At 42.2% G+C, this 12,286-nt stretch overlaps 1 protein-coding gene across 4 annotated transcripts in view; it reads right to left on the bottom strand.

Annotated features, from left to right (window-relative positions):
* The window catches only part of FEZ1 (fasciculation and elongation protein zeta 1), a 174,872-nt gene that overhangs the window by 146,468 nt on the left and 16,118 nt on the right, over positions 1–12,286 (bottom strand). For all 4 annotated transcript variants that reach the window (XM_048827285.2, XM_048827283.2, XM_048827286.2 and 1 more), the window contains exon 2: positions 586–940. In XM_048827285.2, the coding sequence (XP_048683242.1) occupies positions 586–896 (311 nt within the window). In that variant the 5' untranslated portion in view covers positions 897–940. The remainder of the gene's footprint in view (positions 1–585; positions 941–12,286) is intronic.

The raw sequence follows: 12,286 nt of genomic DNA, 5'->3' as shown, positions 1-12,286 counted from the left end.
AGGAGCACTGTGTGGATGTGCACAACCAATGTAATTAAAGCAGCTTATGATCGAAGTAAGTCGACTAAACTCTGTAGTGTAAAAATAGCCTTAGTCTCAGTGGTGACCTAAAAGCCTTGGCGTAATCTCTTTATGAGTATAGACATTACAATTTTTTTCAAATTAAAACATTAAAATGGCATTTTTCCAAAGAAAACATATTTTGCAAAAAACTATTCACTTATTCAAATGTTTTAATTTTTCACAGACATTTTCATGACTTCTTTATCCATTGTTTTTATTTAAAAAATTATCAAAACCATTATCAAAATGGTTATCAGATGTTTTTGTTTCCTGAAAACAAGTGTCAAGAATCATTTCCATAATGTTTTTGACCAAAAAATATTTTAAAATGCAATAAAAATTTTGAAAACCTGAAAATAGATCTATTGGAAACCCTGCACAATGGAAACTTCTTCAAAATTTCAATTTTTTTCTTAGTTTTTATTTTTCCTTTTTTGACAAGCTTTATGAGGACTCATTGCATTAAAATAAATAAAAGCCTCCTTGGGTTAAACGTATTATTAGAATTTCTAGTCTACTTACTCCTCATCCTGAAGATGCTCTTCCTCCTCTTGTATCTGGAGATGATTTTTTACAGGAGCAAGGTTCTCGGTTTTGGCATTGTAATTCCGAAAGCAGACATTCAGCTTCTCGTCAAATTCATTCACCAAGTCTTCCATGGACTTGAAGCTGATAATTTCAGAGGAGAAGTTCTCAAGCTCAGAAAGGGAGGGATCTTCCAGATGCTGAGGGGATGAGCTATAAAAACAATGCGGTTTTTCTTCTCTCTCATCAGCATAGCAGGGTCTCAGATCCTCAAACTCCTCATCCAGACTCACCAGTGGAGCTTCCATCTTGAACTGGCTAAAGTGAAATAGACTTCTTCAAGTCAGATTATCTAGAACAAAAAGTACATCCATGAATCAGTAACAAGGTTTTGTAACCTGTATGCACACACTTTCTGTTTCTGCAGGCTTCAGTGCATTACTGTGGGAAGAGTAGTCCTGTCTATATTGATGATCATATCAGAAATTTCATTACAACCTGCAAAGATTTCAGAGTAACAGCCGTGTTAGTCTGTATTCGCAAAAAGAAAAAGAGTTCTTCTGGCACCTTAGAGACTAACCAATTTATTTGAGCATAAGCTTTCATGAGCTACAGCTCACTTCATCGGATGCATACTGTGGAAAGTGTAGAAGATCTTTTTATATACACACAAAGCATGAAAAAATACCTCCTCCCACCCCACTCTCCTGCTGGTAATAGCTTATCTAAAGTGACCACTCTCCTTACAATGTGTATGATAATCAAGGTGGGCCATTTCCAGCACAAATCCAGGGTTTAACAAGAACGTCGGGGGGGGGGGTTAGGAAAAAACAAGGGGAAATAGGTTACCTTGCATAATGACTTAGCCATTCCCAGTCTCTATTCAAGCCTAAGTTAATTGTATCCAATTTGCAAATGAATTCCAATTCAACAGTTTCTCGCTGGAGTCTGGATTTGAAGTTTTTTTGTTTTGTAATATAGCAACTCTCATGTCTGTAATCGTGTGACGAGAGAGATTGAAGTGTTCTCCGACTGGTTTATGAATGTTATAATTCTTGACATCTGATTTGTGTCCATTTATTCTTTTACGTAGAGACTGTCCAGTTTGACCAATGTACATGGCAGAGGGGCATTGCTGGCACATGATGGCATATATCACATTGGTGGATGTGCAGGTGAACGAGGCTCTGATAGTGTGGCTGATGTTATTAGGCCCTGTGATGGCGTCCCCTGAATAGATATGTGGGCACAGTTGGCAACCAGCTTTGTTGCAAGAATAGGTTCCTGGGTTAGTGGTTCTGTTGTGTGGTGTGTGGTTGCTGGTGAGTATTTGCTTCAGGTTGGGAGGCTGTCTGTAGGCAAGGACTGGCCTGTCTCCCAAGATTTGTGAGAGTGTTGGGTTATCCTTCAGGATAGGTTGTAGATCCTTAATGCGTTGGAGGGGTTTTAGTTGGGGGCTGAAGGTGACCGCTAGTGGCGTTCTGTTATTTTCTTTGTTAGGCCTGTCCTGTAGTAGGTGACTTCTGGGAACTCTTCTGGCTCTATCAATCTGTTTCTTCACTTCCGCAGCTGGGTATTGTAGTTGTAAGAATGCTTGATAGAGATCTTGTAGGTGTTTGTCTCTGTCTGAGGGGTTGGAGCAAATGCGGTTGTATCTCAGAGCTTGGCTGTAGACGATGGATCGTATGGAAATTGTTGAAATCATGGCGTTAGGCGTCCACATGGCCCGCATGGCCCCACAGTATGCCAACATTTTTATGGCTGACTTAGAACAACGCTTCCTCAGCTCTTGTCCCCTAACGCCCCTACTCTACTTGAGCTATATTGATGACATCTTCATCATCTGGACCCATGGAAAAGAAGCCCTTGAGGAATTCCACCATGATTTCAACAATTTCCATCCCACCATCAACCTCAGCCTGGTCCAGTCCACACAAGAGATCCACTTACTGGACACTACAGTGCTAATAAACGATGGTCACATAAACACCACCCTATACCGGAAACCTACTGACGGCTGTTCCTACCTACATGCCTCCAGCTTTCACCCTGACCACACCACATGATCCATCGTCTACAGCCAAGCTCTGCGATACAACCACATTTGCTCCAACCCCTCAGACAGAGACAAACACCTACAAGATCTCTATCAAGCATTCTTACAACTACAATACCCAGCTGCGGAAGTGAAGAAACAGATTGATAGAGCCAGAAGAGTTCCCAGAAGTCACCTACTACAGGACAGGCCTAACAAAGAAAATAACAGAACGCCACTAGCCGTCACCTTCAGCCCCCAACTAAAACCCCTCCAACGCATTATTAAGGATCTAAAACCTATCCTGAAGGATGACCAAACACTCTCACAAATCTTGGGAGACAGGCCAGTCCTTGCCTACAGACAGCCTCCCAACCTGAAGCAAATACTCACCAGCAACCACATACCACACAACAGAACCACTAACCCAGGAACCTATTCTTGCAACAAAGCTGGTTGCCAACTGTGCCCACATATCTATTCAGGGGACACCACCACAGGGCCTAATAACATCAGCCACACTATCAGAGCCTCGTTCACCTGCACATCCACCAATGTGATATATGCCATCATGTGCCAGCAATGCCCCTCTGCCATGTACATTGGTCAAACTGGACAGTCTCTACGTAAAAGAATAAATGGACACAAATCAGATGTCAAGAATTATAACATTCATAAACCAGTCGGAGAACACTTCAATCTCTCTCGTCACACGATTACAGACATGAGAGTTGCTATATTACAAAACAAAAAAACTTCAAATCCAGACTCCAGCGAGAAACTGTTGAATTGGAATTCATTTGCAAATTGGATACAATTAACTTAGGCTTGAATAGAGACTGGGAATGGCTAAGTCATTATGCAAGGTAACCTATTTCCCCTTGTTTTTTCCTACCCCCCCCATTCTTGTTAAACTCTGGATTTGTGCTGGAAATGGCCCACCTTGATTATCATACACTTTGTAAGGAGAGTGGTCACTTTAGATAAGCTATTACCAGCAGGAGAGTGGGGTGGGAGGAGGTATTTTTTCATGCTTTGTGTGTATATAAAAAGATCTTCTACACTTTCCACAGTATGCATCCGATGAAGTGAGCTGTAGCTCACGAAAGCTTATGCTCAAATAAATTGGTTAGTCTCCAACCTGCAAAGAGTTGCTCATAGCCTTCTGAAAACTGCATTTTTGGCCTGACATTTTCCATGTTTCATGTCAGCCAGAGATTAATTATTTCTGGGAAGTCTGAACAAAATCAGTTTAGACAGAGTTTTTTTTAATATGGGAAGATTTTAAAAAATACTATTTTTTAATTAAACCTTTAACACATGTTACTCACATAACTCAAAAACAATTGAATTTCACAAACTGAAATTTTTCAGGAAGGCTACTCTTCATGAGAAACAGGTCTTTGCATTGTTTACTAAAAACTAAAATACAGTTAATATATAAACATTTCAAAGAAAAATTCATGAGTGCACATTAGAAATTTTGATAACTTTGGCAGACTCAATATTGTAGCTCTAGTTAACATCAGAGGGTGAGATGTTCAACAGGACTTGTGCTCCTAAGACAATTGGGTGCTTTTGAAAATCCCAACCATAGTTAATACTGACATTTCTACAAAATCTGCATTGAGAGAACATTTTAACCAGAAAAAATGTAAATGATAATTATGAATCATTTCAGAATACCTTATCAGATGCTCTAAAAGCCACAATCCCAAAAATGAGGAAGAAGGGTATGCTGGGTAAAAACTGACCTGGTTTAGAGGAGAAGGGAAATCAGCTATAAAGAATTGGAAAATAATATATAACAAATGGAAGAAAGGGAAAGTTGATAGTAACAAATATAAATCAGAAGTTAGGAATTGTAGAAAATTGATAAGAGAAGCAAAGGGACACAATGAAAAATCTATGGCCAGCAGAGCTAAGGACAATAAGAAGGAACTTTTAAAAAAAATATTAGGAACAAAAGGAATCCTGGCAATGGTATTGCTTCATTACGATGTGGAAATGGTAGAATTATCAATAAGAATACAGAAAAGGCAGAAGTGTTCAATAAATATTTCTGTTCTGTATTTGGGGGAAAACATATTCCATATATACTTGTACATAAGCCTAATTTTTTTAGTAAAAAAGGGAAGCATCAGAGAAGGGGGCCGGCTTATGAACAGTTATAGAGAGTGAGAGGTGGGACACAGCCCCTCCCCCCAACAGAGGAGGCAAGGAGAGGCAGCACAGCCAGCAGAGCCAGAAGGGAAGAGGCGGGGCCAGACTCTCTCCTCTTCTGGCCTGCTCTCCCTCCCCAGCCTCCAAAGCAGCTGCAGCTCCAGGGCTGGCAGGCTGCAGCCGCACAGTTCAGCCCGCTGGAGCATGCTGCAGCCATGCCCATGCCGCCCAGCCCAGCCCACTGGAACATACTGCAGCCACGCTGCCCGGTGTGGCCCACCAAAGCAGGCTGCAGCCACACTGCCCAGCCTGCCAGAGCAGCTCCAGCCAGGCCAGAGACATCCTCCCCTGGCCCTCCCCAGATAAGGTGGGTTGGGGAGAGTGTGGGGGTCCCGGCCTAGGGGGTGGGGTCATGTGGGGGGTGATCACAGGGATTACTCCCCTGACCCCCAGCTTCTCCCCCACAAAAAATTTCCCCACCAATTGCTGTCCCGGCCCGTCAGGATAAGCAGCTGGCACACCAGGACACTTTGTTTACTTAGGTTTACCTCCGTGCCTGCAGACGCTCGAGTTAAACAAACCATCTTGGCCCACCAGCGGCTTATCCTGATGGCCCGGGAGCCAAACTTTACCAACCCCTGAATTATAGCATTGGCTTATGAATGGGTCATAAAAATTTTCCATTTTTACTTATCCATCTTGGGGGGGTCAGGTTATAAATGAACCAGCTTATGATCGAGTATATACGGTAGTCTCATCATTTGGTGATGATAACACTTCTTCCTCTCAACTCATATCTCTGGAGGATGTTAAAGAAAAGCTACTAAGTTTAGTCATTTTTAAATAATCAGATCCAGATAACTTGCATCCAAGAATTTTAAAAGAGTTGTCTGTGGAACTTGCTGGACCATTAATTTTGATTTTCAATAAGTCTTGGAGCATTGGGGAAGTTCCAGAAGAGTGGAAGAAAGCTAATGTTATGCCAATTTTTTTAAATGGTAAACAAGATGACCTGGGTAATATAGGTCTGTCAACCTGACATCGGTCCCAGACATGATAATGGAGCAGCTGATATGGGATTCAATTAATAAAGAATTAAAGGAGGATAATGTAATTAATGCAAATGAGCCTGTATTTATGGAAAATTGGTCCTGTCACACTAACCTGATATCTTTTTTTATGAGATTATAAATTTGGTTCATAAAAGCAGTAATGTACTTAGACTTCTGTAAGGCATTTGACATGGTACTGAATATTTTGATTAAAAAACTAGGATGATATTAAATTAATATGGCACATAACCTGGGACCATAGGACCGCTCTGCCCCCTTAATTTACTAATCTGGGTTGTTTCTCACAATGCTTAACGGTGAAATCCTAGCGGATCTTAAACATAAAAAAGAAGCTTACAAGAAGTGGAAGGTTGGACATATGACCAGGGAAGAGTATAAAAATATTGCTCGGGCATGTAGGAATGATATCAGGAGGGCCAAATTGCACCTGGAGCTGCAGCTAGCAAGAGATGTCAAGAGTAACAAGAAGGGTTTCTTCAGGTATGTTGGCAACAAGAAGAAAGCCAAGGAAAGCGTGGGCCCCTTACTGAATGAGGAAGGCAACCTAGTGACAGAGGATGTGGAAAAAGCTAATGTACTCAATGCTTTTTTTGCCTCTGTCTTCACTAACAAGGTCAGCTCCCAGACTGCTGCGCTGGGCATCACAAAATGGGGAAGAGATGGCCAGCCCTCTGTGGAGATAGAGGTGGTTAGGGACTATTTAGAAAAGCTGGATGTGCACAAGTCCATGGGGCCGGACGAGTTGCATCCGAGAGTGCTGAAGGAATTGGCGGCTGTGATTGCAGAGCCATTGGCCATTATCTTTGAAAACTCGTGGCGAACCGGGGAAGTCCCGGATGACTGGAAAAAGGCTAATGTAGTGCCAATCTTTAAAAAAGGGAAGAAGGAGGATCCTGGGAACTACAGGCCAGTCAGCCTCACCTCAGTCCCTGGAAAAATCATGGAGCAGGTCCTCAAAGAATCAATCCTGATGCACTTGCATGAGAGGAAAGTGATCAGGAACAGCCAGCATGGATTCACCAAGGGAAGATCATGCCTGACTAATCTAATCGCCTTTTATGACGAGATTACTGGTTCTGTAGATGAAGGGAAAGCAGTGGATGTATTGTTTCTTGACTTTAGCAAAGCTTTTGACACGGTCTCCCACAGTATTCTTGTCAGGAAGTTAAGGAAGTATGGGCTGGATGAATGCACTATAAGGTGGGTAGAAAGCTGGCTAGATTGTCGGGCTCAACGGGTAGTGATCAATGGCTCCATGTCTAGTTGGCAGCCGGTATCAACTGGAGTGCCCCAAGGGTCGGTCCTATGGCCGGTTTTGTTCAATATCTTCATAAATGATCTGGAGGATGGTGTGGATTGCACTCTCAGCAAATTTGCGGATGATACTAAACTGGGAGGAGTAGTAGATACGCTGGAGGGGAGGGATAGGATACAGAAGGACCTAGACAAATTGGAGGATTGGGCCAAAAGAAATCTGATGAGGTTCAATAAGGATAAGTGCAGGGTCCTGCACTTAGGATGGAAGAATCCAATGCACAGCTACAGACTAGGGACCGAATGGCTAGGCAGCAGTTCTGCGGAAAAGGACCTAGGGGTGACAGTGGACAAGAAGCTGGATATGAGTCAACAGTGTGCCCTTGTTGCCAAGAAGGCCAATGGCATTTTGGGATGTATACATAGGGGCATAGCGAGCAGATCGAGGGACGTGATCGTTCCCCTCTATTCGACATTGGTGAGGCCTCATCTGGAGTACTGTGTCCAGTTTTGGGCACCACACTACAAGAAGGATGTGGATAAATTGGAGAGAGTCCAGCGAAGGGCAACAAAAATGATTAGGGGTCTAGAACACATGACTTATGAGGAGAGGCTGAGGGAGCTGTGATTGTTTAGCCTGCAGAAGAGAAGAATGAGGGGGGATTTGATAGCTGCTTTCAACTACCTGAAAGGGGGTTCCAAAGAGGATGGCTCTAGACTGTTCTCAATGGTAGCAGATGACAGAACGAGGAGTAATGGTCTCAAGTTGCAGTGGGGGAGGTTTAGATTGGATATTAGGAAAAACTTTTTCACTAAGAGGGTGGTGAAACACTGGAATGCGTTACCTAGGGAGGTGGTAGAATCTCCTTCCTTAGAGGTTTTTAAGGTCAGGCTTGACAAAGCCCTGGCTGGGATGATTTAACTGGGAATTGGTCCTGCTTCGAGCAGGGGGTTGGACTAGATGACCTTCAGGGGTCCCTTCCAACCCTGATATTCTATGATTCTATGATTCCAAGAATGCCTTACTGGCGATAAGCAGCAAACCCCTCCAAGTGCTGTTACCACTCAGGACAACCACATGTGGTGCCCCACACCCACCCAGATTGAAAGACTGCTCCCAGAGCCACTCACAAATCACAGAGAGAAAGGCACCAGCCAAATCTCCCCAGCTCTCATCTTATACCACCAAAATATACCTCTAGCACTGCTCAAGACCCTTTCTTGAGCAATGCAAGTTTATTAATTGGTTCACCACTTCATCAATGGAAAGTGGACATACACCAGCCTTTGTAGTCTGAGCAGATTTACCAAGTACTTCAGTCAAGCTCACTGGTAAGGATAAACACTAGAATAAGTTTATTGATTACAAAAAATGGATTTTAAGTGATTATAAGTGATAGGCAAAAAGTCAGAGTAGTTACCAAAAGAAAATAAAAGATAAGCATGCAGTCTAAATTTTCATCCTTATTATACTAGGCAATATCTGGACTAAACAGTTTTTCTCACCCCACCCAAAACTGCAGGTTGGTTACAGTCTTTCATATGCAGGCCCTCCCTGTTAGCCTGGGAACCAGTCTCCTCAGCTCCAGCATTCTTGTTGCTTTCAGTGAAGGTGGGGGAAGAGACAGGACAAACCATGAGGCCTCTCGTCTACTGAATGTCCTCATTCTATGTGCTTACAGAGCACAAGTCCAGGCACACCCAGAGGGCATTACTGAGTCACCAGCCAAGGCTGAGCAATTCGCCTGTTGGGGCCTTGTGCAAGTGAGTCACTGAATTGTAACTTCCTTGCTAGACAATGGCTGTTGATGGTTGTTTGACTCCCACCCAGGCATTGGTTACCTCCGTTGTTGTTGTCTTTGGGGAGCTAATATCTGGGAGATTCCCAACTCACAGCATAGTTTAGTGACAACCATACAATACAATCTCATATGCACTAATGAATCTTAGGGCTGTCAAGCAATTAAATATATTAATCATGATTAATCACGCAATTAAAAAAAATCATGATTAACCATGTGATTAATCGCACTGTTCAACTATAATAGAATACCATTTATTTAAATATTTTGGATGTTTTCTACATTTCAAATACATTGATTTCAACTACAACACAGAATACAAAGTGTACAGTGCTCAGATTATATTTATTTTTGATGACAAATATTTGCACTGTAAAAAACAAAAGAAATAGTATTTTCAATTCACCTAATACAAGTACTGTAATGCAATCTCTTTATCATAAAAGTTGAACTTACAAATGTAGAATTAAGTAGAAAAAATAACTGCATTCAAAAATAAAACAATGTAAAACTTTAGAGCCTACAAGTCCAATCAGTCCTATTTCTTGTTCAGCCAATCACTCAGACAAACAAGTTTGTTTACATTTGCATGAGATAATGCTGCCCACTTCTTGTTCACAATGTCACGTGAAAATAAGAACAGGCATTCGCATGGCACTGTTGTAGCCAGTGTCGCAAGATATTTACATGCCAGATGCGCTAAAGATTCATATGTCCCTTGATGTTTCAACCACCATTCCAGAGGACATACGTCCATGCTGATGACGGGTTCTGCTCGATAACAGTACAAAGCAGTATGGACCGATGCATATTCATTTTCATCCTCTGAGTCAGATGCCACCAGCAGAAGGTTGATTTTCTTTTTTGGTGGTTCGGGTTCTGTAGTTTCCGCATCGGAATGTTGCTCTTTTAAGACTTCTGAAAATATGCTCCATACCCCGTCCCTCTCAGATTTTGGAAAGCACTTCAGATCCTTAAACCTTGGGTTGTGTGCTGTAGCTATCTCTAGAAATCTCACATTGGTACCTTCTTTGCGTTTTGTCAAATCTGGAGCAAAATTGTTCTTAAAACGAACAACATGCTGAGTCATCATCCGAAACTACTAGAACATGAAATATATGGCAGAATGTAGGTAAAACAAAGCAGGAGACATACAATTCTCCCCCAAGGAGCCCAGTCACAAATTTAATTAATGAATTGTTTTTTTAATGAGTGTCATGAGCATGGAAGCATGTCCTCTGGAACAGAGGCTGAAGCATGAAGGGGCATATGAATGTTTAGCATATCTGGCAGGCAAATACCTTGCAATGCCGGCTACAAAAGTCCCATGTGAATGCCTGTTCTTACTTTCAGGTGACATTGTAACTAAGAAGTGGGCATCATTATCTCCCTTGTCTGTCTTAGAGATTGGCTTAACAAGAAGCAGGACTGAGTGGACTTGTAGACTCTAAAGTTTTGCATTTTGTTTTGTTTTTGAGTGCAGTTATGTAACAAAAAACCTACATTTGTAAGTTGCGATTTCATGATAAAAAGATTGCACTACAGTACTTGTATGAGGTGAATTGAAAAATACTATTTCTTTTGTTTATCATTTTTACAGTGCAAATATTTGTAATAAAAATCATACTATAAAGTGAGCACTGTACACTTTGTATTCTGTGTTGTAACTGAAATCAATATATTTGAAAATGTAGAAAAACATCCTAAAATATTTAATAAATTTCAATTGGTATTCTATTGTTTAACAGTGTGATTAATCGCGATTAATTTTTTTAATCGTGATTAATGTTTTTGAGTTAATCATGTGAGTTATCTGTGATTAATCAACAGCCCTACTAATGACTATATACATATTTAGATAGAACAATGGCTTTCAGCAGATCATAACCTTTCCCATGATACCTCACTTGGCATTCTTTATATGAAATAGCACAATTATATACAAATGATGAATATGGGAGTTGCAGGGCACTCCCCCGAGGTATAGTGTATCACAAACCGACAAACTGATAGCTCTCAAAATGTTACCGTAAATGAGGAATCGTCATCAAGCAGTGATTCCAGTGGGGTCCTTCAATAATTGGTTTGTAGCCTATACTGTTTAACATTTTGTTCAATGACCTGGAAGAAAACATATTTTTTACACTGAATAAGGCAGGGCAACCCTGCATTAGCTATGCATATGCAGTGCAGCCCTCTTTCATTTAGAACTGGAGCTGGGAGAAGGGTTTTTTTAAATGGGGTTCAGCTCAGCTGTATTCTCTCCCTTTAGTGTTTGTTAATTCAAAAAGCTTTGAAAGTGGCCTTCAGAGTTTGCTCAGATACGCACTCATGGGATCACGCACATGTATTTGCAGCATCAGTGTGGGGAGCAGAGAGACCCCTTTAGACTCTTTGCAACAGGCTGTTCTGATCTTCACTGGCAAGGCTGCTTACTTGAGAAGAGTTTGGATGCTGATGCTATGGTAGTATTGTTTCCTGTCTGTGTCTGGAAGCTAAAGGTGACTGCTTCCTTCTGCATCGGCGTACAGAATGTCCCTCCTGTTCATTGTGCGTGTGCTCATGGACCTCACCAGTGAGTGCAGCTTACAAACGGCAATAGGCCATTTCTCCATTTCACCTTTGAAAGAAGAGGAGCAGATTTTTGTAGACGGGAGCATATGGGTCTGGAAGCAGGGGGGACCAGGAAAGGCATAGGTTATATATTTAATATTTATATGCAGATAAAACAGGAAGGCCAGAACTTTCAAATGAGAAAGGAGAGCTACTTGGGCAAGAGCGCTCTTAGGTGGTGCACCTGCCCTGTGCTGCTCTGCCTGCTGCAGCCTGGCCTCTCCTCACCGTCCCTAGAAGCAGGTGTGGAGAGTGTTCCTCCACACACACCCAGGGACTATATCACCCTAGAGACGGGAGAAGCAAGAGGGGATGCTTGGCACATTGGTGGAGATGTCGTGGGCAGCTAATGAGAATGGTGCCTGCACTCGAGGGGATGCGGCATTGGGGGTAGGTACCAGGCAAGGGGTATGTGTGCATGGGTGAGATGGGTGTCTGGTTTGGGGATGGGTTCCAGGGGCAACATTAATTGGTTTATTTGATGTTTGGGGGACTAGATGAAGGCATATATAGACTCATGAGTAGGGCTCCAGGTCCTGGAGTCATGTGATTTCTTCGGATTCTCAGCTTTCACTTTTAAAAAAGGGCATTTCCAGCCTATGTAGTTGTAAAGGAAAGCATTAAAATGTGGCACAATTATAACTGAACAAGTCAGAGCTGCCTGCCTCAGTACGGAGACAGTCTGAAACACTAGTTCCGAGAGGGAAACTGCCCTCCATGGGAGGTTAACAACTAGATCCTCTGCTCTGGGTCAGGGG

This window comes from Caretta caretta, chromosome 22, assembly GCF_965140235.1.
Source record: "Caretta caretta isolate rCarCar2 chromosome 22, rCarCar1.hap1, whole genome shotgun sequence".
In the NCBI taxonomy this organism is placed as follows: Eukaryota; Metazoa; Chordata; order Testudines; family Cheloniidae; genus Caretta; species Caretta caretta.
Note: the sequence above shows the minus strand (reverse complement) of the source record. Positions and strands in the feature narration are given on the sequence as shown.